The sequence below is a fragment of the Talpa europaea genome (genome assembly GCF_964194135.1).
Source record: "Talpa europaea genome assembly, chromosome: 1".
In the NCBI taxonomy this organism is placed as follows: domain Eukaryota; kingdom Metazoa; phylum Chordata; class Mammalia; order Eulipotyphla; family Talpidae; genus Talpa; species Talpa europaea.
Genome location: NC_140073.1, coordinates 140798347 through 140822234, shown reverse-complemented (window position 1 = coordinate 140822234; position 23888 = coordinate 140798347). Strand labels below are relative to the sequence as shown.

General features: G+C 34.9%; 2 protein-coding genes and 1 pseudogene across 4 annotated transcripts in view; 1 reads left to right on the top strand and 2 right to left on the bottom strand.

The window, feature by feature from the left end:
• Positions 1-5838, bottom strand: part of VWC2L (von Willebrand factor C domain containing 2 like) — a gene marked incomplete at its 3' end in the record, with an annotated part of 158477 nt that extends 152639 nt beyond the window's left edge. The window contains exon 1 of the mRNA XM_084241574.1: positions 5434-5838. Coding sequence (XP_084097700.1) covers positions 5434-5823 — 390 coding nt within the window. The 5' untranslated portion in view covers positions 5824-5838. The remainder of the gene's footprint in view (positions 1-5433) is intronic.
• Positions 5839-9491: 3653 nt separating this feature from the next.
• Positions 9492-23888, bottom strand: part of SPAG16 (sperm associated antigen 16) — a gene marked incomplete at both ends in the record, with an annotated part of 714501 nt that continues 700104 nt past the window's right edge. For both annotated transcript variants that reach the window (XM_084253918.1, XM_084253919.1), the window contains one exon: positions 9492-9667. In XM_084253918.1, the coding sequence (XP_084110044.1) occupies positions 9492-9667 (176 nt within the window). The remainder of the gene's footprint in view (positions 9668-23888) is intronic.
• On the top strand, positions 22613-23233 carry LOC311184100 (small ribosomal subunit protein eS8-like; annotated as a pseudogene). The gene has a single exon. The product of its transcript is annotated as a small ribosomal subunit protein eS8-like (transcript).

The following is a 23888-nucleotide window of genomic DNA, read 5'->3' as shown; positions in this document are numbered from 1 at the left end:
AATCCTTAAACTTCACCCATATTCTCAAAATCTTCCCATTTCTCTATTATTAAAATAAATACCATCATCACACCCCTGGGAAGATGCACTCTGTACACTTTGCCTAGTGTAAACATCTTCATTCTGCAGTGCTAAGTCAGTGGATGGGGTACAGTGAGTTGTGTTTCCACAAGATGTTAACTTTTAGCTCTCTCAACTGAGATTTCTTTCCATCTTCCACTGTTTTCTATTCTTTCGTAGATTTGGCCCACAGCTCCTAGAACATGTTATTTCATATTTTAAAAAAGGATATCAAATAAATCTCCAAAATCTAATTCAAAATTCCCTCCCACTCAAATACCTTTACAGATTAAATGTTTTGCATTGAACACTAATGATGTGGTCATAGATAATTGAGAAAGCTGGAGAAACTGTCTTCCTGTGACTATAGGCACTAAAGAGCAAGTCAACTCTAAATCTTAAGTGGCGTCAATGATTTTTTTATGGGTGTGATGAATTGGCAATATGTACTTCCAAGTATTTAATTTCCTGTCCTCTTTGCTTCTTTCCTCAATATTTATTAAAAATTTTGGGCAAAAACTAGGCAGCTTACCATTTAAGAGACAACATGCATATAGGATATACAGCATAAGAACATCACTACACTGAATGTTCTAAAACTGAAAAGTAGAAACCTGATCAACTCTCTCTGGATTGTAATGAGGAAAGCACATGGGGTCAGTCCCAGCACAAAAGGGCAGATTTTGGGCAAACCCAGAACCTGAATTGGAGACTTTGGATGTTAACTGCAGAAAATCACTTTAAAATAAAAAAGCTATGCAAAAGCTAAAATAAAAAAAGATCTCTTTTAGTGTCTGACCTAAAACTAAATCAGTACAAGTTTTGAAGTATAAAGGAAATCCAAAAAGGCTAAGTCTAGCTGAGTAAGAGTTATAAAAATACTCAGCAAAATAAGAAATTATTTCTTCCTTTGGGAAACTCAGCATGAGACAGTTAAGCACAGAGCCAAAGCTGGAGAGCTTACATTTCCAATCACCAATCCACTTTTTTGTAGGAAATATGCATTGCAATGTATTATTTACACTCCTTATATCTAAAAAGTAGGTGCCAATGTTATTTTGCCTGGGTACACATAAAAAGAAGATGAGAGAACATACTACACAGTGACCTTTATTTTAATGCAATATTATAGGGATATGGAAAATCTAGAGTTTTCAAAAGAGTAGAGAAATCCATTTTCTGCACTAAAAAAAAGAACCCTTTTAAATAACATGATTCCTCCCATTGAGTGACATATGTGGATCAATTTACATTTGAATTTGGTCACCAAAAAAGACTGAGGGACATGTATCTTGCAAATGTATAGAGCAGAGAGCATAATTATCATGCCAGGTGGCCAGTACAACACTGGGATAGAGATGGAATCCAAGATGAGGCTGGGGCAGGAAGGGGTAGAGAGAAGACATTGGAAATAGGTTCTCAATGAACAATGGGTGTCATGAACTTTTATTTCCTTAACAAATTAAAGGAATTCAATAAAAACAGGAACTAAGGCATTTTTAAGGAACTCTATTCTATAGTTTGAATTGTAAGTTGACTCATGACACTATTCACCAAAAATAATGTTACGTAGTTCACATGGTGTTGGGAACAGAGACCAAGAAAACCAGCTCTGTCCTCAGCCTCCAAAGTTTCACTTGTGTAGTGGGAGAGACATGTGGTTTCCCATTCTGCTACTGTAGTGTAGCAGAGCAGCTGAAGGTGGTGAAGAGCTTAGATTCTGAAGCCAGGCTGTTTGAGTGTGAATTTGAGTTTATCTACTAGAAGTGTGTGATTATCTAGTAGACTTCTAGTAGATAAACTAGAAGTCTAAGTACCTTAGACTTTGGTACTTCAATTTTGTTATCTGTGCTGAAGTATAATCCTTCAGTGTTATGAAATGAAGTGTTATTTACAAAAAGGTACTCACAGTGTCTGATTATGACTACTATTCTTGTCGTGGAGAGATGCATGATATGCTGTAGACTTAGAAGACAGGAGTGAGAGCGAGTCCAGTAGGACTTTTACAGGTTTGTAGTGTTGAAGCCATATACTGTGGTACAGCATGGACAGACGCACAAGGCAGAGGTCACTGATGTTGATAGGATGATGAGTATAGATTACGATAGGAGGTTTTAGATGTTCATCCTAAAGACTGTCTTGAAATTTTTGTGCTCACACATATTGGCTATCTCATTCTTGGTTTTCTATAACAGTTCTACTTCTCTTCAGCCATTAATATCTCTTCACTTCTATGCTTGGCTACAAGATAATGTTGCTTAAGTAAACATGTAACTAGCTCATCTTTATGCGCAATAACCCACTCAGGTCCTTCCCCTGCAGTCTAATCACATATACAAATTTCCCTCTTACTAGAATATCGTTTTCATAAGATCTACCTATCTGTTATCCCCACCCTCCTCTCTTTATAGATTTTATTCATCCCAACGTCTGCTTTGGCTTAAGCAGTTTTCTCTTTGGAGTTTTTTTTAAAGATTTATTTATTTATTTATTTATACAAGCACTGGGTACAGTCAGAAGCGTGGGAGGGTGAGAGAATTCACCAGAGCCAGAGCGGGGAGCAGAAGGACCGAAGTACACTGCTGAGGGGAGCAGCGGGTAGCAGGAAGAGGTCTGCGCGCCATGTGGGACCCTCCTCTGGTGGCCGGGGAGCAGCCGGGGATCGAACCGGCGCTGCAGAGGCTGCGGGCAGTTTTGCAACCCAGCGCTCAACCGCTGCGCCACCGGGGAGGCCCCTCTTTGGAGTTTTAATCTTCCCCAATCATTTCAAGTTACTTCTCTAAGAACAGGTTCAACTTTGAACATCATAAACAAAATAAATTTTGTTTGATCAAACATCACACTATATTAATAGACTTCTAACACCACAGCTTCTTGGTACTGAGCTTCACAATCACATACTTTAACTCTAGACTGCCTTTCTCCCTATTATGTCTACACATCGCTCATGCCTTCCTTGTGAGTGTAGGTTTTACTGTTCAGGTATCTTTCCAGTGTAAGCATATCTATGGTATCTTGTGTACTAACAACAAAAGCTCAACAAATGCTTGGTGGATGAATAGATTATGTGTAAAAGTATTCATAATACAACCTCCTTAAAACTTGCCAAGATTATTATGTGTAAATTCCATACAATTGTAAAATTAGTGACTTGTCCCTTGCAGGTTGAGTTGGGAAAGAATGACTATGGTTGATTTTTACTTAAGTGAATATAGTTCACATAGATAAGTGAAACATTCTAAAAGAGGTGTTGAAATTCTTTGAATTGAATACTTCTGAATTATGAAGTGCCATTACAAAATGTATGTGAAAACAAGACTAACTTAGTATATAGAAAGAGGGAAACAATTATTTATTCTCTATCTGTTGTGTATCCAGTCATCACGAGGCTGCTAACTTCACATAAAATATCTCATTAAAACTTTAATGTTTCCTCCCAGAGAAATAATAATTAGTATGGCCATTTTACAGCCAAATGCCACCAAAGTGCAAAAAGTTTTAAGCACTCCTTCCGAAGTCTCGCAGTCAAGTGATGATTTGGGATTTGAATGCAGCTCTGGGTCTGACTCTAGAGACAAATGCTTTGAGAAGTTGTTGAAGCTTCATTGTTAGTATAATTTGACAATTGTGGAAATGCAACAAATTTTCTTGGTCTCAGCTCCTCCTTCATATGAGTTTTCCCTCAATTATATCTAAAGCTCTTATGACTAAATGCTTGTGAATGTGACATCCATTTATTTTTAAATCACATGGCATAGAGTCAGGTAGGGAAGTTGTATATATCAAAGGATTATATATTGATGACAGCATGGATATACAATTAGAATGATGGAATTACTAACTTCTTCATTTCTTTGTTGGTAGTTTAAATATTGATTACCCAAAGTTATAAAAAAAATCTATTGTTACCTGATATGCTCTTTAGCTTGGGTTAAGCTATGAGTTGCCATTCCTATAATACCTTTTTGCATTCTTCTCTAGATAAATATGCATGTTAAAGGAGAATGACATGATTCTAGAAACATACCTAGGATCAAGTCACAATTTGAGGTGATTAATTAAAAATAGCTAGTGTCAAGTATATACAATATTTTACAATAAAGCTATTAATAAATCTACTTCATTCAAAGTCTCACTTCTCAATATTGTGCAAAATAGTATAGTATAAGAAAGAAAAGTCTAGAATTACATTCATGTATAAGAAAGTTAAATATGGCAGTTATTAAATTGTACTGCATGTCATAAGGGACCTAATTAAAATGATTGTGTATTTATGAGTAAATGACCTACAACCTGTAATGAACTGAATGCAGAGAAATGCAAATATATAGAATATTCTGATCATGATTTGTTAAAACCTTCTTTCCCCTCACTGACTTTTTCCACCATTTTACTTAGTTTAAAAAAAAGGAAATGAGGTCAGTGCTAGTAACTGAAGTTTCCCCTCAAACAGTCACCATGAAAACTAGCTATATTGTCCTGTGCTTAAGGTTCTGAACACAATGTCACAGAAATTGGGTAGATGAAAATCTTCTTTATCAAGCCATCAGGATGATAGACACTCCAAGGCACAAACTGTCATGTTTAAGGAGGACATTTTGATATATTAATTATATACCCTTAGGATTCAGATCTGGCTTTTCAGACATTTTAATTAAAATCGGCCATTGCAAAAAAAAAAAAAAAAACTTCAAGAAGAGATAAAAATTAAGTCCAAGTTACTTGAAAATAAGACACAAGCATAAAAGACTAAGGAATACCACAGAAGCTGAAAAAGTGTTAATGTATTTTTTACGTACCTTTTACAAGGGACTATGATAAAAATTCAGGGTTGCCTGGGCTCCTATAAGTAAAAAAAATCTAACGAGTAGAAAACAGAATGGGCACCATGTTCACAACAAGGAAGGCCAACACATATTCTCACTATGAAGTCAACAGTTCAAGTGCATATCTATAGCATTTTCATTTCCAACCACTATAATTCTAGACTATAAGCAAATGAATTCAAATGCAGACTAGAAAGTCACACACACAACTCTCAGATTTAAACAGTCACTTAATAAATAGCCTATAATCACATAGCCTATAAACAAAATTGTTTCCCTTAGAAAATGTATTTTGTAGTAATGTTTAAGGACAAAACCAAAAGATGTTAAGCGCGTCCCAAATACTCGTAAGGGAAAGGTTATCCGGAAATCCCACAAACTAATTGGTTATTTGTTGACCATGATGGTACTTAAGCTAACTGGGATCATGTCGGTGTAAATTAAAGGGAAAGTAAAAATAAGTTTTTTTTTTCTATTTTTAAGTTTAGTTTATCAATCTACCAATTATGTTGCATGAATAGTATTCAATATTGAGGGTGACTCATACCTTAAATTCCTCCAAGATTTTGTAATTTTTTCCATGATATTCACAAAAGTTTTTCACTTCTTTGCACTCAGGACAGCATCCATTGTGTTCTACTTTAGTACACTTTGGGTGAATTTTAGGGCATTCTGGCTGGTCACAAACAGGTCCATCCAGAGCACAGACACATGGACAGTTGGAATGCCCTGGGAAAAATCGTTCTCCCAACTTGTATACAAAGCCACTGTCATCCACACACCCTTTCCCTCGATAGTCATCAAAGATCAGATTATCATTACTAGAGGTCTGGTCACTGTCATCAGCAGGATAGTCTTCATGACTGATGGCAGCAGAGGTGACTAATCCGGGAATGACCAACAGAAGTATGTAAGCTTCATGAATATGAAGAGCCATTCCCCTCCTCAAAGGCTTCTGGATGTGCTCCTAATATTAAATATGTTCAGCTCCTTCCATGGGCATACAAGAGGGGTGGGCTGAAAAAAAGAGTAAGATAAAGTGAATATAGATTCATATAAACCCATGCCCTTAAACTGTTTGAGACCTAATTGGAAGGTATTAGGATGTTGAATAGACTAAGTTCATGCAGCTATGTATACTTTTATGAAGTTTAAAAGCTGGTTCTTGGCAATATATGCATTAAAATTTGTTCTTTGAGTTATGTCATCTAGGAACTGGCATCTTGAATTTACATTCTAAATTTGAAAGAGCTAGCCTGCTGTAAATTAAAAGGAGTGGTTTTGCTGAGCCTCAGAAGGTGATGCTAAGTAATCATAAACTTCACAAGAATATTGAAATTCACATTTTTCTTTAAACAGACTAATCAGTAATAAAATATACAATGTTACATAACAATATATTTGAAAACTCAAGATATTAGTGAGAAAAATTCTACTTCAAGGAGAAAGGGAAGAAACCAATAGTTGAATGTAAATTGTAATTGGGATGGAGCTAGTATAGAGAATTTTCTGCTTTATGCCCATAATTGGAACACAACCATGGATTCCACATGGGTTACTTGTGGACATGAATCTAGATTTTGTTCCAAGAAGAAAAATATTACAACTATCCCACAGAGGATAACAGAATTAAAATACAAAAGAACTCTGAGGATTTGTATTATTATCCACATTGCTCTTTTACACAGAAAGTAAGCTCCTAGTGGGCAGGAAAGCTGTAGCTGTGAATTTTTTTTTTTTAAACAGCAACTAGTTTTCATGTAACACTTCAATGCATCATACCAATATAAAATAAATACCATTCATAATCTTGAAAATATATCCCCTTTGGAATGATGAAAATACATAAAAAATGCCAGTGTAAAACTATTGAAATTTCTTAAAATGGTAAGGAGCTATTGCCATTCATAGAAAACACACTATAGATTTGATGGTATTGATTTTTGCAAACTTCACTCAGTATTAGTGTTTGGTGTGGAGTGTTGGTAGTGCACTCATTTGTTGAGAGTGACTCATAAAAAAGCACTGGGGAAACTGACTTTAGGGAGTGATAGATAAGGAAAAGTGCTATCCAATAGTTCATATGTCTATTTAAATGCTAGTGGCTTTTATTTCAATATTGCTAAGATTGTATATAGGACATTTTCAGACTGCTTAGAATGTTAGTCCTTAATTTTTAGATAATAAAGGAATAAATCAACTCTTTTCTAACATATGGATGATTTCAAATAAGATGAAATGGTATTAGGAAACTTTATGAAGTACTATATTTGCATTTTAAGTTAGATGTGCAAATTGTAGTAATAGTAAAATGGAAGGTAGTATATTCATGCCCTCCAATAGAAAGCTGCTGTCTGATATTAGAATTCCCTTTGGGTAGGTAATGATAAAGGAGATTGATTTAACATATGTCAAAAATAATGAGTCATGACAGAACAAAAAAATGCAAACCTGTAATTCTACTCCAGAAACTGGAAGCTCCCTTGACAAAGCATTTTTTAATCACTTAAATTACTATAGAAGCCACAACCATAACAGAAGCTTCTTGAGAAAGCATAAATATATTGTACTAATTAAGGCATACATTATACATTTCTCATGTATTGAGAAAGTTTATCTTGGAAGAAAGGAGCTATTGTGCTTCCTTGTAGTATTCCAGAAGTATCTGGCAATGCATGCAGAAAAAGCTATACAAAATACACATATCATTTGGTTCAAAAGAAAAGACAGAAAAATGATCTCTTTACAAGCTACAGGTAGGCATTAATGTTATCAGGCTATGGTAAATGTAAACTTAAAGGTGAAAAAGATATAATATCCACTTTATATAAACATTAAACATTTTTTTACATGAAATACATTTTAAAATCTGCATGGAGAAAACAAGCTTTTCTTTGGATAACAAAGTTCTTAGATTATTTTTTTAATTCCCCCTTCATAATTGAGCTACTCTAATGCAGTTGAAGATACTATTTAAGAGAAGAAACATTGGAGAAATCAAATCTGTATCTGAAGATTTTAAATAAGTAACAAACATCACTAAACTGAGGATCACTTCTCAGCTAAACTTTCCCCCTCCTCATATTCCTACATATGATATAAAATGACTGCATACATTCAGGAAAACAAACATAACTTATGTCATAAGATACACTTACCTAATCACTCTGGAGGTTAATGGTGGTGGTGGGGGTCACAGAACAATATTAACTAAAAGATCCAGGTGTGTTTTAGGAAAGCAGTTCCTCTTCAGTTTTCCAAAGAATACATTTTCAGGCATGAATTAAAGGTAATCCATTCTACCTCCCATTTCAAAACACAGTCAAGAAGCAGTCTCCCTCCCTTCCAGAGAGAAACACAGCAGACACACATAAGAAATAGGCTTTGGACCTGTCTTCAGAATTCAAAGCAAGAAGCAATGCTGGTCCTGTAGAAATCCAGACCCCAGTAGCAGAATCATGTTGAACTTATTTTTAGAATTTTCTCAGATCCTTCTATGAAATTTCCCGGCTGATTACGCCTCCTCCACACATGAGTTCACTTACACAGTGTTTGCTACGGCAGTAGAGGTGATTTGGCTAGGCTCTGAGGATCACAAACAGCAACAGCATGCTGTAGCTTAAAGCCCACTCCGCTGGCAATACCATCAGCATCATCCACGATAGGTTGCTTGAATCCCCTCTTACACACCATAAAATACTAACTGTGGACGTGAGGGAAAGGAGCAACTTTAGCTGGGTTTCTGCATCACTGAGAGCAGTTTGCAGACTGCTGATTTGGAGCTGATTCTGCCGGCAGCCGGGAATTCCTCAGCACCACGGACAGCGCCAACAACTGGCTTATAAAACCAGCTCTGTTGCAATCCCGGAGCTGCTGTAGACCAGGCTAGAGTTCTCTAAGCAATAGCACTTCATACACCCGATACTTCTGTTAAGAGGAGGAACGCACTGTGCGTTTAAAATACTTATTTCTATTGAAATTAAAATAAAAATAAAACATTGTAATTATAACTAATGCCTTCTTGGAAGGGCTGCAAAGATGAAAGTTCCAGAAGAACCTTGCTTTTAGATTTAAATCATCTGCAGTCTCCGATTATTATTAATAGATAAAACATATCATTGTCAGAGAAACTGAAAATGTGTGTTCCTGATTCTATTTGACTCTTTGTTTGCACAAAGACTTGCTACATGATTAAACTTCAGGTCTTACTGCAGCTTGGATTTGATTTAAAAAAAAAAAAAGTAGCTGGGTTCTCCTGCAGTTTGTTCCCTAACATTCAAAATCAATCTCGTGTAATTCATCTAGTCTGTCATTAGGCGTCATTGTAAAGCTGTTTCTTCCAAATCCCTAGCAAAGATGCTCTATTTCTAAATTCTTATCAAAATGAGAGAGAAAAAAAGACCCAGACACAAACGAGCAGAAAGTTTTTTTTTTTTAATTGGTAACAGTATAAGATCTAAAACATATGTCCAGATCACATTAAAGAACCAATTGTAAATATTAGCTGCTGGCATATTTAACCAGATATTCATTGGTTTGAGACTATGAGAGGCATTTCTTCCAAGTCTTAAAAGGAATGCCCTCTGCAGTGGGATCTACTGATGGTCAAGACCATGTTCGAACAGTGCCGTCAGAGCCTCCAGAAAACAGACTGTCTCCATCATGAGAAAAAACGACTGTGTTAGCCTCACTCTCATGGCCCATCAATTTGTGAATCTGCCCTGATTTAAGATCCAGCAAATGGATAACCCCATTGCAGCTTGCCTGAGCTAAAACTCGACCTAGGGGCAGGATGGAAAAAGGGGGAGGGAGTAGGGGAAAGGGAGAAAGAGGGAGAGAGATAGAATCAAAGTTTAATTTCAAGAAGTCATAAGAATTGGATTATGTTTCAACTGTACTTCAACAGACCTATTTGTATAGCAAACAATTTGAGTCAAAATAAAGACACAGATAACTACAAAATTTTTAAATGAAGTAAAACCTAATGTTTTATTTGCAAAGACCACAAATGTCCTGATAGTCTCCTTATATTGGGGATTATTAAATAATTTTAAGATTGAATACAACTAAGCAATGCAACTTTTAAAAATGAATTTGTGGAAAAAATGTTAAAAATCTTAGGTTGCAAAGATTATATATACTATATAACGTATTTTTATTTTGAAATGGGTATTTTATGTTAACATTGCTTAAAGGAATGATTATCATAATTATATATTTATGCTTAAAATTATGATACTCATGAACTCAACATTTTTTTTTTTTGGAGTTGAAGTAAAAAAAAATCTCCAAAGATGACTTAGGTTTTCTTACTCTAATTTAAAATTCAAAATTCTGTTAAACTAAGGTTTAGTTACGTAAGAGCGCTAAATACAGCACAGACTATTCTCATAATTCTTAAACCATATATTTGAGTGAATAATTTCCTTAAGGTAAAAAAACAAATCAGCAATCCAATTCTGACTAATACTTTCATTACGGAATTCTGGTACAAAACAATTATGTAATTTAGAGGTAAATAAAAACAATAGAGTATGTTCATCTAAGCTCAATAAATATGTTAGTATTACCCATAGAATTATCTAATTCTACTTAGAAGACATACTGGTGTTCTAGTAACAGCATTTAAGCTAGATCCTAGATTTGTACCTGAGGTGGACAGTTCTATAAAATACTTAGGATAGTCTAATGACACAGAAAATACTCCCCATTATATAGGTGGAAAAAGAGAAGCTTGCAAATGCTGAAAATGGAGGGAGCAGGCATTTAATCACAAACACTGTGAATCCAGAGCCTGGGTTTTTAGTTGGTTTTTTTTCTCCCACGTCCAGCATAGTATTGTTATCAGTGATGCCTTGCAGATTGTAAGTAGGTAATATGTTACAAAAATCGAATTTGTTCATTTCATATTATCATAATGATATCATTATAAAGTTACTGTGAAATATGTAAAATTATAGCCCGAAGTGTCACAGCTATCTCTAAAACAGAAGTTATAAAAGTAAAGTTAACCGTGATAAATATGGCCTATTTGCGAACCTTTATAACTACTGGGCTTCTTCATCTAGAACAAAGCCTGACAAAGCAAAGATCCTTAGGATGGATTAGAGTGTCCAAAGCAGCAGATGTGAATATTTATTATAAACCCTCTTCTACTAAGTCTTTGCTGACAGAGGCATTACATATGGGTTTCACTTAGTCTCATTCTATAGGCAATTGCTGTTTGTGACTTTCCTAAGAATAACTTTTTCTTGTATTCTTTATACAATAGCTAGAAAGGGGAATAAATATTTTCTATTTTTGAAGCCAAACTAAACCAAAACAGAATCAAAACCCATGAGGAAAAACGATCTAACTCTAAACCATTATTTTCATTGAAGTGAAATCTGTAAAAATTGTAATTGGAAATCTTTATGAAGATTCTTTAAAAAATTCAGAAACTTTCTTCAATGAAAAAGAGAAAATGATAATAATGGAATGTAAAGATAGGATTATATCATCCAGCAACACCTTGCTTTAGGTGTTTCAAAAATCTGTCTTTGCTAGAAAACATCTGAGTCAGCAAGATTATAGTGAGGTTTTTCAGGTTTACTTGAAGATTGCAAGACTGGGTGTGTGTGTGTATAATTCCTAAAAGGGATATAAATTTATAACTATATTAAACTTTAAGATATAGTGGCATGTAGTGTCTAACGTAAAAAATTAGTTTTGCTGAGAATAGTTAGAAGAGCTTCAGAATTACCAGAATGTGTCAAGTGCTGTGTTAGTATCTAGTGAGAAAAAGGCTGCATCTTTCAAAAGCAGAGTGTTCATAAATATGTGTTGTGTCTCTTTCTAAATTTCCCAATGATTGGCATTGAAAATTAAATGACAGTATTAATAATTTGTCGTACTCATGCCAGTCTTATTGACAAATTTAGGAAGATTCATCTACATTAAAATTGATAAATGGAATAAAAATATGGCAGAAATACAATTTTAAACAGTGTCTTAAGAATCTATGTAAAACTTACACTAAAGACAAATTATGTTTACACTTTATAAATTCTAATTAATCAAAATAATTTTCTTGTAACATAATTTTTGAGTGATAATGTTGGTTAACATAAATGTATACATTCTTTAAATATCACATGGACTGTAAATATAGAATTAAAAATCAGAAGTACAGTTTGTCAATATTGATTGAAAAATAAAAATAGCCAAACTTGTCATGAACATGTACTATGTGAAAAAAGAAATGACTGCTTCCTTTCTTTGGTTCACATTTAAATTATTAGGACGACCACACACTTCACAGTCTGAGAAGAAAATAAGCAGTTCAGGGAGAAAATTGATTTAACTTTTGTTTCTTCATTCACATGTCTCTGAAAACTTGGTACTTTCATACCAAGAATGTTAAAATATTTTCTTGTTGGTTAAACCACTTATTTTGTTGACCAATGAGGATAACAAGTATTACTATCCACTTTAACCTGCTGAATGAATTGTCAACTTCATTTGTCTTAAGCACTAAATTTTGCCTGCTTTCAAAAGTATTTTTCTGCTATTAAATAAACCAACCAACCTTTAAAAATTAGGTCTTTTAAATTTCAGTTCCAAATAAACTTACAGATTTTCCTTTAACATAGCTCCTTTATACATATTTTAAGGAAAAAAATTTAAATTGGTCTAATAACTTGAGCACAACAGTTAACAAATGCTTATTGCATGAGGGGTGTGTGGTGTGATGTGAATTAACACAAAGACCCTTATGATCAATTTTTTAAGTAGAAAGGAGCTGAGGCAATCTCTTTTTCTTCTAGGGAGACTGGAATAAGTTCATAGAAGCCATCATTTATTGAGTATCCAGAGTTGTGTTCTACAATCAACTTGAAAGTAGATGGTCTCTCCGTTTAAGCTAATGAAGAAAGAGATGCAGAGAAGATAAAGCCAGAATTTGAATCAAAATCTTTATATTCAAAAAATCTTGCTTCATTTACTGGCTTTAGTTTCTTTTGTAAGACAAAACTTAGGTAAGTAACAGTTTGGCACGTCTTCATATATATTCATTAATTCTTACGTATGCATTCTAGTGCATGTATTGTATTTAGTAAAAGTCATACATAATTGACAACTAAAAAGGCTCATAGTACATCCCCTCCCATAATTCTACTAAAATTATCTCCTCAATTCTTCTACAGTTTCTGAATATTCTCATTTTTTTCCAGACTCCAAACTGCAGTGACTTTATTTACCTTTTTTCCCCCGCCAGTGTAAGCCCAACTTTATTTTTTTTTAAATTAACTTATTTATTTATGTATACAAGAGCCAGGGTACAGGCCAGAGATGCGGGGGGGGGGGGGGTGAGAGGATCCACCAGAGACACAATGGGGAACAAAGCAGACAGACTGAAATACACTGCTGGGGGGAGCAGCAGGAGAGGTCTGCCTTGCCATGTGGGTTGCTCCCTAGCTGGCCGGGAGGTGGGGTGGATTGAACTGTACTGCAGAGGCTGCAGATTGCTTCACAGTGCAATGCTCAACCCCTTGCACCACCAGAGAGCACCCCCCCAACTTCTATTTTTTTTTTTTTTTACTAATTTTCCATAATCTAGAATCTGCCTGTTTTTAACAGTTATGTCATTTTTAGATGCCAGGAGCAGCAAAATAATTTTTTGTTAGAATTTCTGTCTATTAATTCCTAAGGCATTTCTTGAATTATGTCACTTACATTCTAAAATAGCAAAAATTAAAAAAAAACAAAAAAAAAAACAAGCATCAGCAGTTAAAACTCAAATTCTCAGGTTTGGTTTTGTTTTAGATCCAGCCATCTCATTTCATAAACAAAGAAGCTGAGAGAAAGTGACTTGCCCTGGCAAGAAAACATATATGGCAGCTTCAGAATTTGAAATCAGATCTTTGACTCCTATCAGTGCTATTTATAATAATTCCTTTGGGCAATGAGTAATGGTCCTAGTATCTTCATTTTTTCACCCAATATACTCTTCCATGAATTCTTGTATTCACCACCAAATTATTTGTCTTTTTTGTATATATTTTTTCCCTTACCTGTCTCTGTGGCCCTTGACCACTTCTTCCTAATAAAAATCAACCAGTTTACAACATACTAGTTAAAATTACTTTACCATGTTCATACAAGGCACCTCAGATTTTACTCATCTGACATTTACTATATTTTATACAGACCATTCACAAGGTAATAAGATATATAATTAACTATAATTATCAATATATATTTATCTTACAGCCTTACCTTCTTAACTTTAACAAGGAATCACTGTTCAATTACCTTGGAATGGGGAATATATTTTTGCTTTCCCCAACTTAGCATACAGGCTGTTGTATCAATACTCAGTGCTGAGTATTAAGAATTTTCACAACACTGGGCCTCCCTGGTGGTGCAGGGGTTGAAGTCTCAGTGCTATGAAACTATCACCAGCCACTGAGGCATGAGTTGGATCCCCAGCCACGGAGCTGACCCACATGGCTCAGCAGACCTCTCCTGTCTCCCCTGCTGCTCCCCTCAGCAGTGTATTTCAATAGATTCACCTATTCTGCTCCCCACTCTTTCTGGTGAGTCCTCTCACTCCCTTCCACTTCTGGCCTACACCCCAGTTTTTGTATGCATAAATAAAAATAAATCTTAAAAAAAAACAGAACTTTCACAACCACCTCTGTTAGAAAAGTATATGACCAATAATAAGCACTAAGCTTTTCAGGCATCTAAAATTCAGTATCATTTTGTCCTTACAACAACCCTAGAGGGCTGGCATATACCTGCCCTATCCATGTTGGCAGCCACACTCACATGAAACACTTGATATGCAGCAAATTGAAATATGCTGTCATTGTGAAGTGCCCACCAGATTTCAAGGACTTACTGTGTATAGCAAAACCAAACCTGAGGATGTAAAATATTAATTCTATGTTGATTACATATGATGGTGCTATTTTGATATAGCATATTAAAAAGTGGTTACTCAAATGGTTAAACTATCTGTGGTTGACATCTTTCTGTCAGACAGTGGTAGCACATCTCCTGCTTGATTAGAGGAGGAAAATGAGGTTTACAGAGATACAGGCAACTTCTGCTGATCTCATGCCCTAATACCTCTGGATAAATTTTTATTGATGGGCTCAGTGTCATCTCTCCCAATGCTCTTAAGCTGCCCTTACGAACATGAGTCAGAGTAAACATCTCTTTGGTGTGCAACTCCAGTTTCCAGCCGAGTTTCTGCTGGCTCCTGGGAATACTTTAAAATTAATTTCTATTTAAGTGCAAGAGATATTTCAAAAATTTCATTTCTGTGGTTACCCTAATGGCACTTATTGACTGAGAATCTTACTGTTCAATTAGCTTCCTGGGAATAAATGAGGAACTTAGAAAAGCAGCTTTGAGCTTTAAAGAATAAAAGAATACAGCCAGTGTACCAAGAAATCAACAGTGCCCTACGGAGAGGAGATACCTCCATATCGTTAGGTAAGCATTTTATATTAAGATGTTATAAAAGTTTCATTTGTATACTTGGGAAAATAAGAATATATCATCTTTTCGATGCTTAGGTTTTCAACACTGTGTAACATCCCATCCCCTATTGACACAGTATTTTTAAATATATTGAATATATTCTATCCAATCCTTATACTAATTGTTCATGAAAAGACAAACAGGTTTCATTGAAAGACCCCTTCAAATTTGAAAAAAAAAAAAAGGAAATTATCTAAGTTAGCAGTATTATGACCTCAACTATTCATAGTCCCTGAAATTTCAAATAACAATTCTGAAATGGATTTAAACCTTTTGATCAAGTAAATTGATGTTCAAATTTTAAGAAAATAGGTAGTGTAGGTTATGAAACTTATTGAATCATATTGATAAGAATTTTTGACTTTTGTTATTGGAGGAATGATTCAGAACACTAGTTAATATATCAAGAGTTAAAAACTGAGCTTCCTTAGAGAACTCGAACTGATCTAACATAATGAATTTTCAGGTACTATTAGCCAATGCTACTGTGGACACAAATATTGTTTGGGTGAAGGTGAGCAGAGTCCTATTTAAAAAGATTCATTAAATGCTCTCAGTATCTATTGAAACTTTAGTACACATGCTTTTCTTATTACTTTAGGTCTATATACTTAACACATTAGCCAAAAAGGTCACAAAATTCACTTATGTTTGATCATGTTACAAAAATATAATTTGCCAGCAATATTGAGTAGACAACTGAAACTATCTAGTTTTTTAATCATTTATACAATCGTAATATTGTGAATTAAAAGTAAGTGCCACATCACCCAAAGCAGTGATAGTGAGTGAAGGCAAAGATAAACAGCTGGGACTACATCAAATTAAAGAGCTTCTGTACAGTAAAGAGACAATAACCAAAACAAAGACAAACCCCACCGACTGGGAGAACATTTTTGCACACAACACTAATGATAAAGGACTAATCACAAAAATCTGCAAAGAGCTGATGAGAGACTCAGCACAAAGAAAATAATCCAGTCAAAAAGTGGGCAGAAGAGCTAAAAAGAAACTTCTCTGAAGAGGAAATGCAAATGGCCAACAGGCATATGAAAAAATGTTCAACATCACTTGTAATCAGGGAAATGCAAATCAAAACTACCATGAGATACCATCTCACACCAGTGAGAATGGCACATATTAAAAAAACTAGCAACAACAAATGTTGGCGAGGGTGTGAAGAAAAAGGAACTCTCCTGCACTGGTGGTGGGAGAGCAAACTGGTCCAACCACTATGGAGAGCTGTGTGGAGATTTCTTGACCTACTAAACATAGAGCTTCCATATGATCCAGCAAGTCCACTCCTAGGTATTTACCCAAAGGACACAGAAACATCAATTCCAAAGAGCACCTGCACCCCTATGTTTATAGCAGCACTGTTTATAATAGCTAAGCTTTGGAAACAACCCAAATGCCCAAAAACAGATGACTGGATCAAGAAGATGTGGTACATATACACCATGGACTATTACTCAGCATTCAAAAAAGATAAACACACACAATTTGCAGCAACATGGATGGCGCTGGAAGGGATCATGCTGAGCGAAATAAGCCAGAAAGAAAAAGAAAAATACTGGATGGTCTCACTCATAACAGGAATCTAGAAAACTTAAATAAGGGACCAGGAAAAAGAATAACTGTATCAAAATCGACAAACAACTATGAACCAGAGACACTCCATGGCGGGTGGGGGCGCGGGGAAAGGAGGGATTAGGGTCAAAATAAGGGGGTTGTAATTGTACGGGGAATATAAAAAATAAAATTAAAAAATAAGTATCTGCATGAATGGAGTTATGTTATAAGAAACAGCAGACACCAAACTTTTAAGCTTATTACAAATAATCAAAATGTGAATGAAAAACATCATTACATTTCTCATTAAAATAACCTCAGTAATTTCTCATGATTATTCATACTTTGGTTAAATTTTGAGCAGTATGTTCCCCCAAAGAAACAAAAACACCCATTTTACATTCCAAATTATTCTCGCACACAGATCATAAATGTGTTTATCATAAATATACAAGAATGGAGTTTTGAAACAATCATGTACCATATATGAAATAACATATCAGAGAGGAGGAGAGGCTTTGATCAATAAGGAAATGATTTTTATACACATCAGAACCAATTTGAAGCAATTCTCTGACTCAATATAGATAGGCAGAAATGATTCTCAGCATTTATTACCTGTGGAGAGTGTTATTGATTAATTGTATTGATTTTTAGAATGCATGTGGAGAGGCATCTGTTGTTTCTTTAAAAGATGCCTCAAAATGAAAAGTATCAAGAAACTATTTAAGTTTTGAGGATTTGCATTAATGGTTCAACCTGGTTCATTACTCAGAATTTCAAAAACACCATTGAAGGCAATGTAAAATTTGATTCAGTTTATTTTGCACCCTACTGCTGATCAATACAGTAAGAAAATATTACTTGTGAATTTAACTTGCCTAAGTGCTAGTGACAGTTTATAAACTTTCAGTAATTTTTACTATTATTGTTTCTGCTAAAGGGTTTTTACTTTTCTCAAGTAGGTAGTACTATCTCAAAAAAGCTTCATTTGTGTCAATGTCCAAATATAGGCTGGAAACAAGTGCATTTAAAATTCTGGGTAGAAAGTCATGCCATAAAGATGACAGAGGAGAGAGCAGGAAAAACTTTAATATCTTATTTTAGGGCGCTAATGAAGCAGATATGTTTACCTTGCTTGGAATAGATTTTGTATTTAATGGGTACAACATGCTGAAAGATTGAAGATAAAATCTGCCATTACTTAAGGTTGGGATGGAATGCTAAGCAAGTCAATTTTGTACCACAGAGTATGTTTAATATTTTTGTCTTTGACATGAATTCCATATCTTATTTAGGAAGGTAGTTATCTTATAATGCAAGAAAGTCATAAATTTTAGCATGTATATAAAACAAAAAGTCTCATTAGGTACATAAACTTTGGTCATTCCATACATAGTTTCAAAAATATTTCCTTCTATTAGGACAGCATGAATGATGATATTCTTGAACAGGTGTTTCTTACATGCGCTATCTTTCTGAATATTACAGAAATCCCCTGTGAGATGCACCTAAAGTTCTAAGTATGTTCTAACTAATTATTGAATCTATTTAGAATATCAACAGCCACCTGCTTTCATTAAGAAATCCTTGTAGACCTGTTTCCTAACTTGTTCTTCACCTATGCAGCTGATCAGTGTTGAAATAATATTTATTCAGGGACCCCATGCACCTGGAGCTTTGCAAACATCTCAGAAAAAACTTTTGCTGATGTCAGAGGACAGTCTAGTTTTGGTTCATTTCTACCTCTGATAAAATATGGTTCAGAGCAAATTAGCTGCTATATTTTCTTCCTTTTTGTTCATGATTAGAGATATGACCAGAAGGCTTATAGTTTTGTTTTTATATCATAAAGTTATTGGTATAAAGTTGTATTTGAAGTAATAAACCCACCTTGAGTATGTCACATTTTCTACCTTTTATTGTAAGAGCATTTACTGCATTTTAAGATCCTGAAATTCAGAAATCAATTCTGGGAGTATCTCTTTTCATGGACCTTTGTGTCAGTAGTAACTTCTTTATATTAATGTTAAGGTAATGACTTATTAATAATTATGTCCTTATTTTTAGAACTTCATCCTTTCCTACTACTCCAGGTCACACCATCCACGGTCAAGTGGTAAGTCAGCACCGTTACCCAGTGATAGTCACAGTAAAAAAGATGCACATAAGTGATAAAGTGTAGCCAAGATGATGTCATTCCCTCCTCCCGAAATGGGGCAAAGAATGTCTTGAATACCAACACTTAAAGTGCTATATGCATTTGGAATGACTAAATATAGTGTAATAATCTGCTTGTTTTAAGAAAATCATTAAAACTCTGAATTCATAAAGACTGCCTAAATTCCAAATCTTCCACAATTTTTTATCTGAGAAAATACACAAACCTAACTGCTACACATTCTAAATGATTTGAAAAGTTTAATAAATGGAAACTAGTGGTTTTATCCTTTGCTTATGTTTTTCTGACTTTTCTATTATGTAATCCTTATAAACACACTTAACGGTAGTGAATCATGGAAAAGCAACTTCAAGATAACAGGGCTACTTTTAGGGTAAGACTGCCAGCCCAAGATTGTCTATAAACGTTTTGTATTCTATAGCCTGGGGAGAAAGGGTAGTTAATGCCAGAAAGTTAAGCTCATTTGGCTGCTACATGAAGTGCTAAATAAATTTATATTAACTCATAATTCTGTGAGGGCATCTTTATGGAAATCTAAAGTAATATTCTAGTATATTGTCTTCTGATAACTGGGCTTTGTACTTCATTCAGAAATTTAAAGAAACATGTAACAAGTTTGTTCTTTACTCAGTCTTTCTGATCACACGGTCTCTCTGTTATTCTCTTAATCTGGCATTTCACTTGTATCAAATAGGCTTTTGCTAAAATCTAGTAAACACTGAGATTAAGGGCACCAAAGACTACTTGGTGTTAGAGTAGTGAGAGACAAAGATTTAGATATGCACATGAGACAAAGATGATAAAGTTGTATTGCCAACATATTTAAAAAAACAACATTGACTTGCCTCAGTATAATAGAATAGTGGTCAGGGCATTTTCACTGAAAGTAAAAGAAAATGAACTCCAATAAGCAAAGAGAAAACAGTTTAAGGATGTATATTGATAACACAGAAATACAAGTAGACTGACTCCAGAAATAGTTCAACTAAGAGGTAGGAATGATTTTTTTTTTTCCCCTAGGAAGATTGTACACATGGAAAGTGAAAGACAATTACTGGATGGTTGTACTCATTTGTGGAACATAAATAGCCGAAGGAAGCAAATTGGTAAAACACAACACAAGTAAGATCGCAAAAACAGTGCTTATCAGACGGGAGGAAGAAAAGGGAGAGAATGGGGGATACCATGATATTGTTGGCACTGGTAGAGGGTAAGTTCAGCATGTGCGCTTGCTGCGATGTGAGTCTGTACTCCCCAAATTATGTCCTTATCTAAATTACTGACAAATAAAATTTGATGAAAAATTTATACATGTGCTTTTTTTTTTCTAAATAAATTGAAAGTAACATTGCATAATAACTACTACTTAAGGTTCAGGTGTTCACTGTTGAGAATCAACATCCACTGCACCCCCACTAATGGTTAGAGGTTTGAAGTGAGGCTGTATAAAGATACCATCTCTCATATCTTAGTTCTGCGGTTTGCAGTTATTCTCAAAAAGGTTCTCTACACTTGGAGGTCCCAGCAAATATAGCCTCCCAAATTCAAGGTGCATGAAAAGAACATCTCCATTACTCATTAGTTTCATACTGGGTCAAAAATGTCCCTCATTGGCTAGATTGGACCCTGAGTCTGGCTGAAAGGAGTAATGGTCCAGCACCGATTGCTCATTGTGCAATACGTGGTATATGAGAATTAACCAAAGGAAGAGATCAAGATGTTAAGAGACACTGACACTTTGCATTAATCAAAATACTTCAGACAGTCATTCCAGAGCCAATTTTGCGTTAGAAAACATAAAAATCCCCATTTACGGCCACTGAAATAATGCTTTACTTTCCATTGTCTTTCCATGTGACAATTCAGCCTGGTATATTCTAACCACCTGAAAGACTCCTAGGACAATAAACTGTCTCTGGCTTTTCCAAGAAGCAAGCACAAATATTTTGTCAAAGAGATTGAAGTGTGGGGTTTGTGGAATTACAACGGGATTATAAAACGCAGAAAAGTGCCAAGAAAAACTGCAGAGAGGATGGGGTAAAGTGGGAATTACTGTTGCAAAGGAACGGAAAGAACTAAATGCCTGATTGACAATCTGTTAGTAAAGAAAATATTCCACAATAAGAAACTTCCTTTGTATTAACTAGATACTATGATTATTAAAATGAGTGGCATACATATGCCAGCTTATCCCCCCCCAAAGACACACTGTCCGAGCAAGTCACATTGAATTTCCCTTGTTAAACAGAATAAAATTTTTACAATTTCCAAAGTTTTTTTTTTTTTTTTTAAAGATTTCTAGCAATATCTATCAGGGAAAAACTGATTCAAGAGAACTATCTAAGGACTATTCCTAGGTTGAGGTACTTTAAATTTCTGTGATAATTTTGCACATATTTAAAATATTTTGATATGTTTTTAAAGAGTTTTGCATACAAACATTTCAGGTATTTCTGAAATGAAAATACTATTTTAGAAATAAAATATAAAAGTATAAAATATATACAATAACAAAGTATTTTGTGAAACTATTGTCCTGAAAAATACTTTTGCTGTAGTCAGTGTTGAAAATTAAAAGCTATTCTTTAAAAACTGCTTTTGAATAAAACACAAGAAACAAAACTGACAAAATCTTGACAATTGTTGAACCTGGATGATGGTCAAATCAGGTTAATTAATGAATTTTTTAATGACTAAAAAATTAGTCACATAAGATAAGTACCATCACTGTGTAGTCATTTCTTGTATTTAGAACTAAAAATATGGTTAGATAGAAAAATAAAAAGAGAAATACAAGTGTTCTAGAATTAGGTGTCTATACAATATTAGGTTAGCACCTACAGAGTCAGAATGATACCGAAGACTCAGTAGATCATTTTCAATTATAATTTTAAAATATAATACATATCACTTATGTTATCTCAGGTGCTGAAAAGTAGGTGCTTTAATGTCTTTGTGAAGTCTAACTCTGAACATAGTCCTGAATTATTCAAAAAGTGGCATTTCTAAATTATGAGCCATACCATGGCTTTGAATATTTGAAGTACTTAAATAAAATACAAAAATTTGTATAATGGTACAGGAAGCAGCTATTTACCCAATAATTACTAGTCTGATCATATTTAAAAGTAATCACAATTTCAATTCAACAATTAGATTGCAAAAATCGTGATGAGTTCCACCTAGATTTTAAAAAGAGTTGCCTATGTAGATGCGGCTCATTATGGAAATTAAAATATACAAAGATTTTCATTAAAAACCACTATCCATCATAATTAGAAAGCAGACTGAAAACAGAATAAATTTCCTGGCCCACACTCCAAGAACTGGCCAATGGTAGTGCCCAAATACACCAGATAATTGTTCCACCATCTGCTTTGCATTGATTACGTAGAGAGAGATTCCATTAAGAAAACATTTAGACTCCGGCCACCGCTGAATGATGGGCATCTCTTGGGACAACTGGCACAAATGCCCTAAGACTGGGGGCAAGAAAAAGCCCTACCACAAGAAGTGAAAGTATGAGTTGGGACGTCCTGCTGCCAACACTAAGATTGGCATTTGGCGCATACACAAAGTTCGAGTTCCGGGAGGCAGGAAGAAGTACCGAGCCTTGAGGCTGGATGTAGGGAACTTCTCTTGGGGCTCTGAGTGTTGTACTTGCAAAACAAGGATTATTGATGTCTACAATGTGTCCAACAATGAGCTGGTCCACACCAAGACCCTGGTGAAGATCTGCAGTGTGATTATTGACAGCACACCATGCTGGCAGTGGTATGAGTCCCACTATGCACTGCTCCTGGGTCACAAGAAGGGAGCCAAGCTGGCTCCTGAAGAAGAGATCCTGAACAAAAAGCGATCAAAGAAAATTCAGAAGACATATGATGAAAGGAAAAAGAACGCCAATACCAGCAGTCTTTTGGAGGAGCAGTTCCTGCAGGGCAAGCTTCTTGCATGCATCGCTGCAAGACCAGGCCAGTGTGGCCAAGCAGATGGCTATGTGCTGGAGGGCTAGGAGTTAGAGTTCTATCTGAGGAAAATCAAAGCATGGAAAGGCAAATAAGCCCTCCTCCCTCCTCACTTAGCTCATGTAATAAAGGTCTTTGTAGTTCTTTAAAAAAAAAAAAAAAGAAAGAAAGAACACATTTAGATATTACTTGGACTTTCTAAATTAAGAGTCTCTTTTAAAAGAGCACAATTTTAGCCCTTTTAAATTTTTTTTCACTTTTTTTAAATTTTTATATTCCCCATACCATTGCAACCCAATTTTGACCCCAATCCCTCCCCTTGCCCAAAAAGAGTGTCTCTGGTTCATAGTTGTTTGTGGATTTTGATTTTTTTCTTTCTTATAGTTATTCTTTTTCCTGGTCCATATTTAGGTTTTCTAGATTCCTGTTATGAGTGAGACCATCCGGTATTTTTCTTTTTCTTTCTGGCTTATTTCGCTCAGCATGATCCCTTCCAGCTCCATCTATGTTGCTGCAAATTGTGTGTGTTTATCTTTTTTGAATGCTGAGTAATATTCCACTGTGTATATGTACCACATCTTCTTGATCCAGTCATCTATTTTTGGGCATTTGGGTTGTTTCCAAAGCTTAGCTATTGTAAATTGTGCTGCCATAAACATAGGGGTGCAGGTGCTCTTTGGAACTGATGTTTCTGAGTCCTTTGGGTAAATACCTAGGAGTGGAATTGCCTTTAAAACTTTTTAGAGCAAA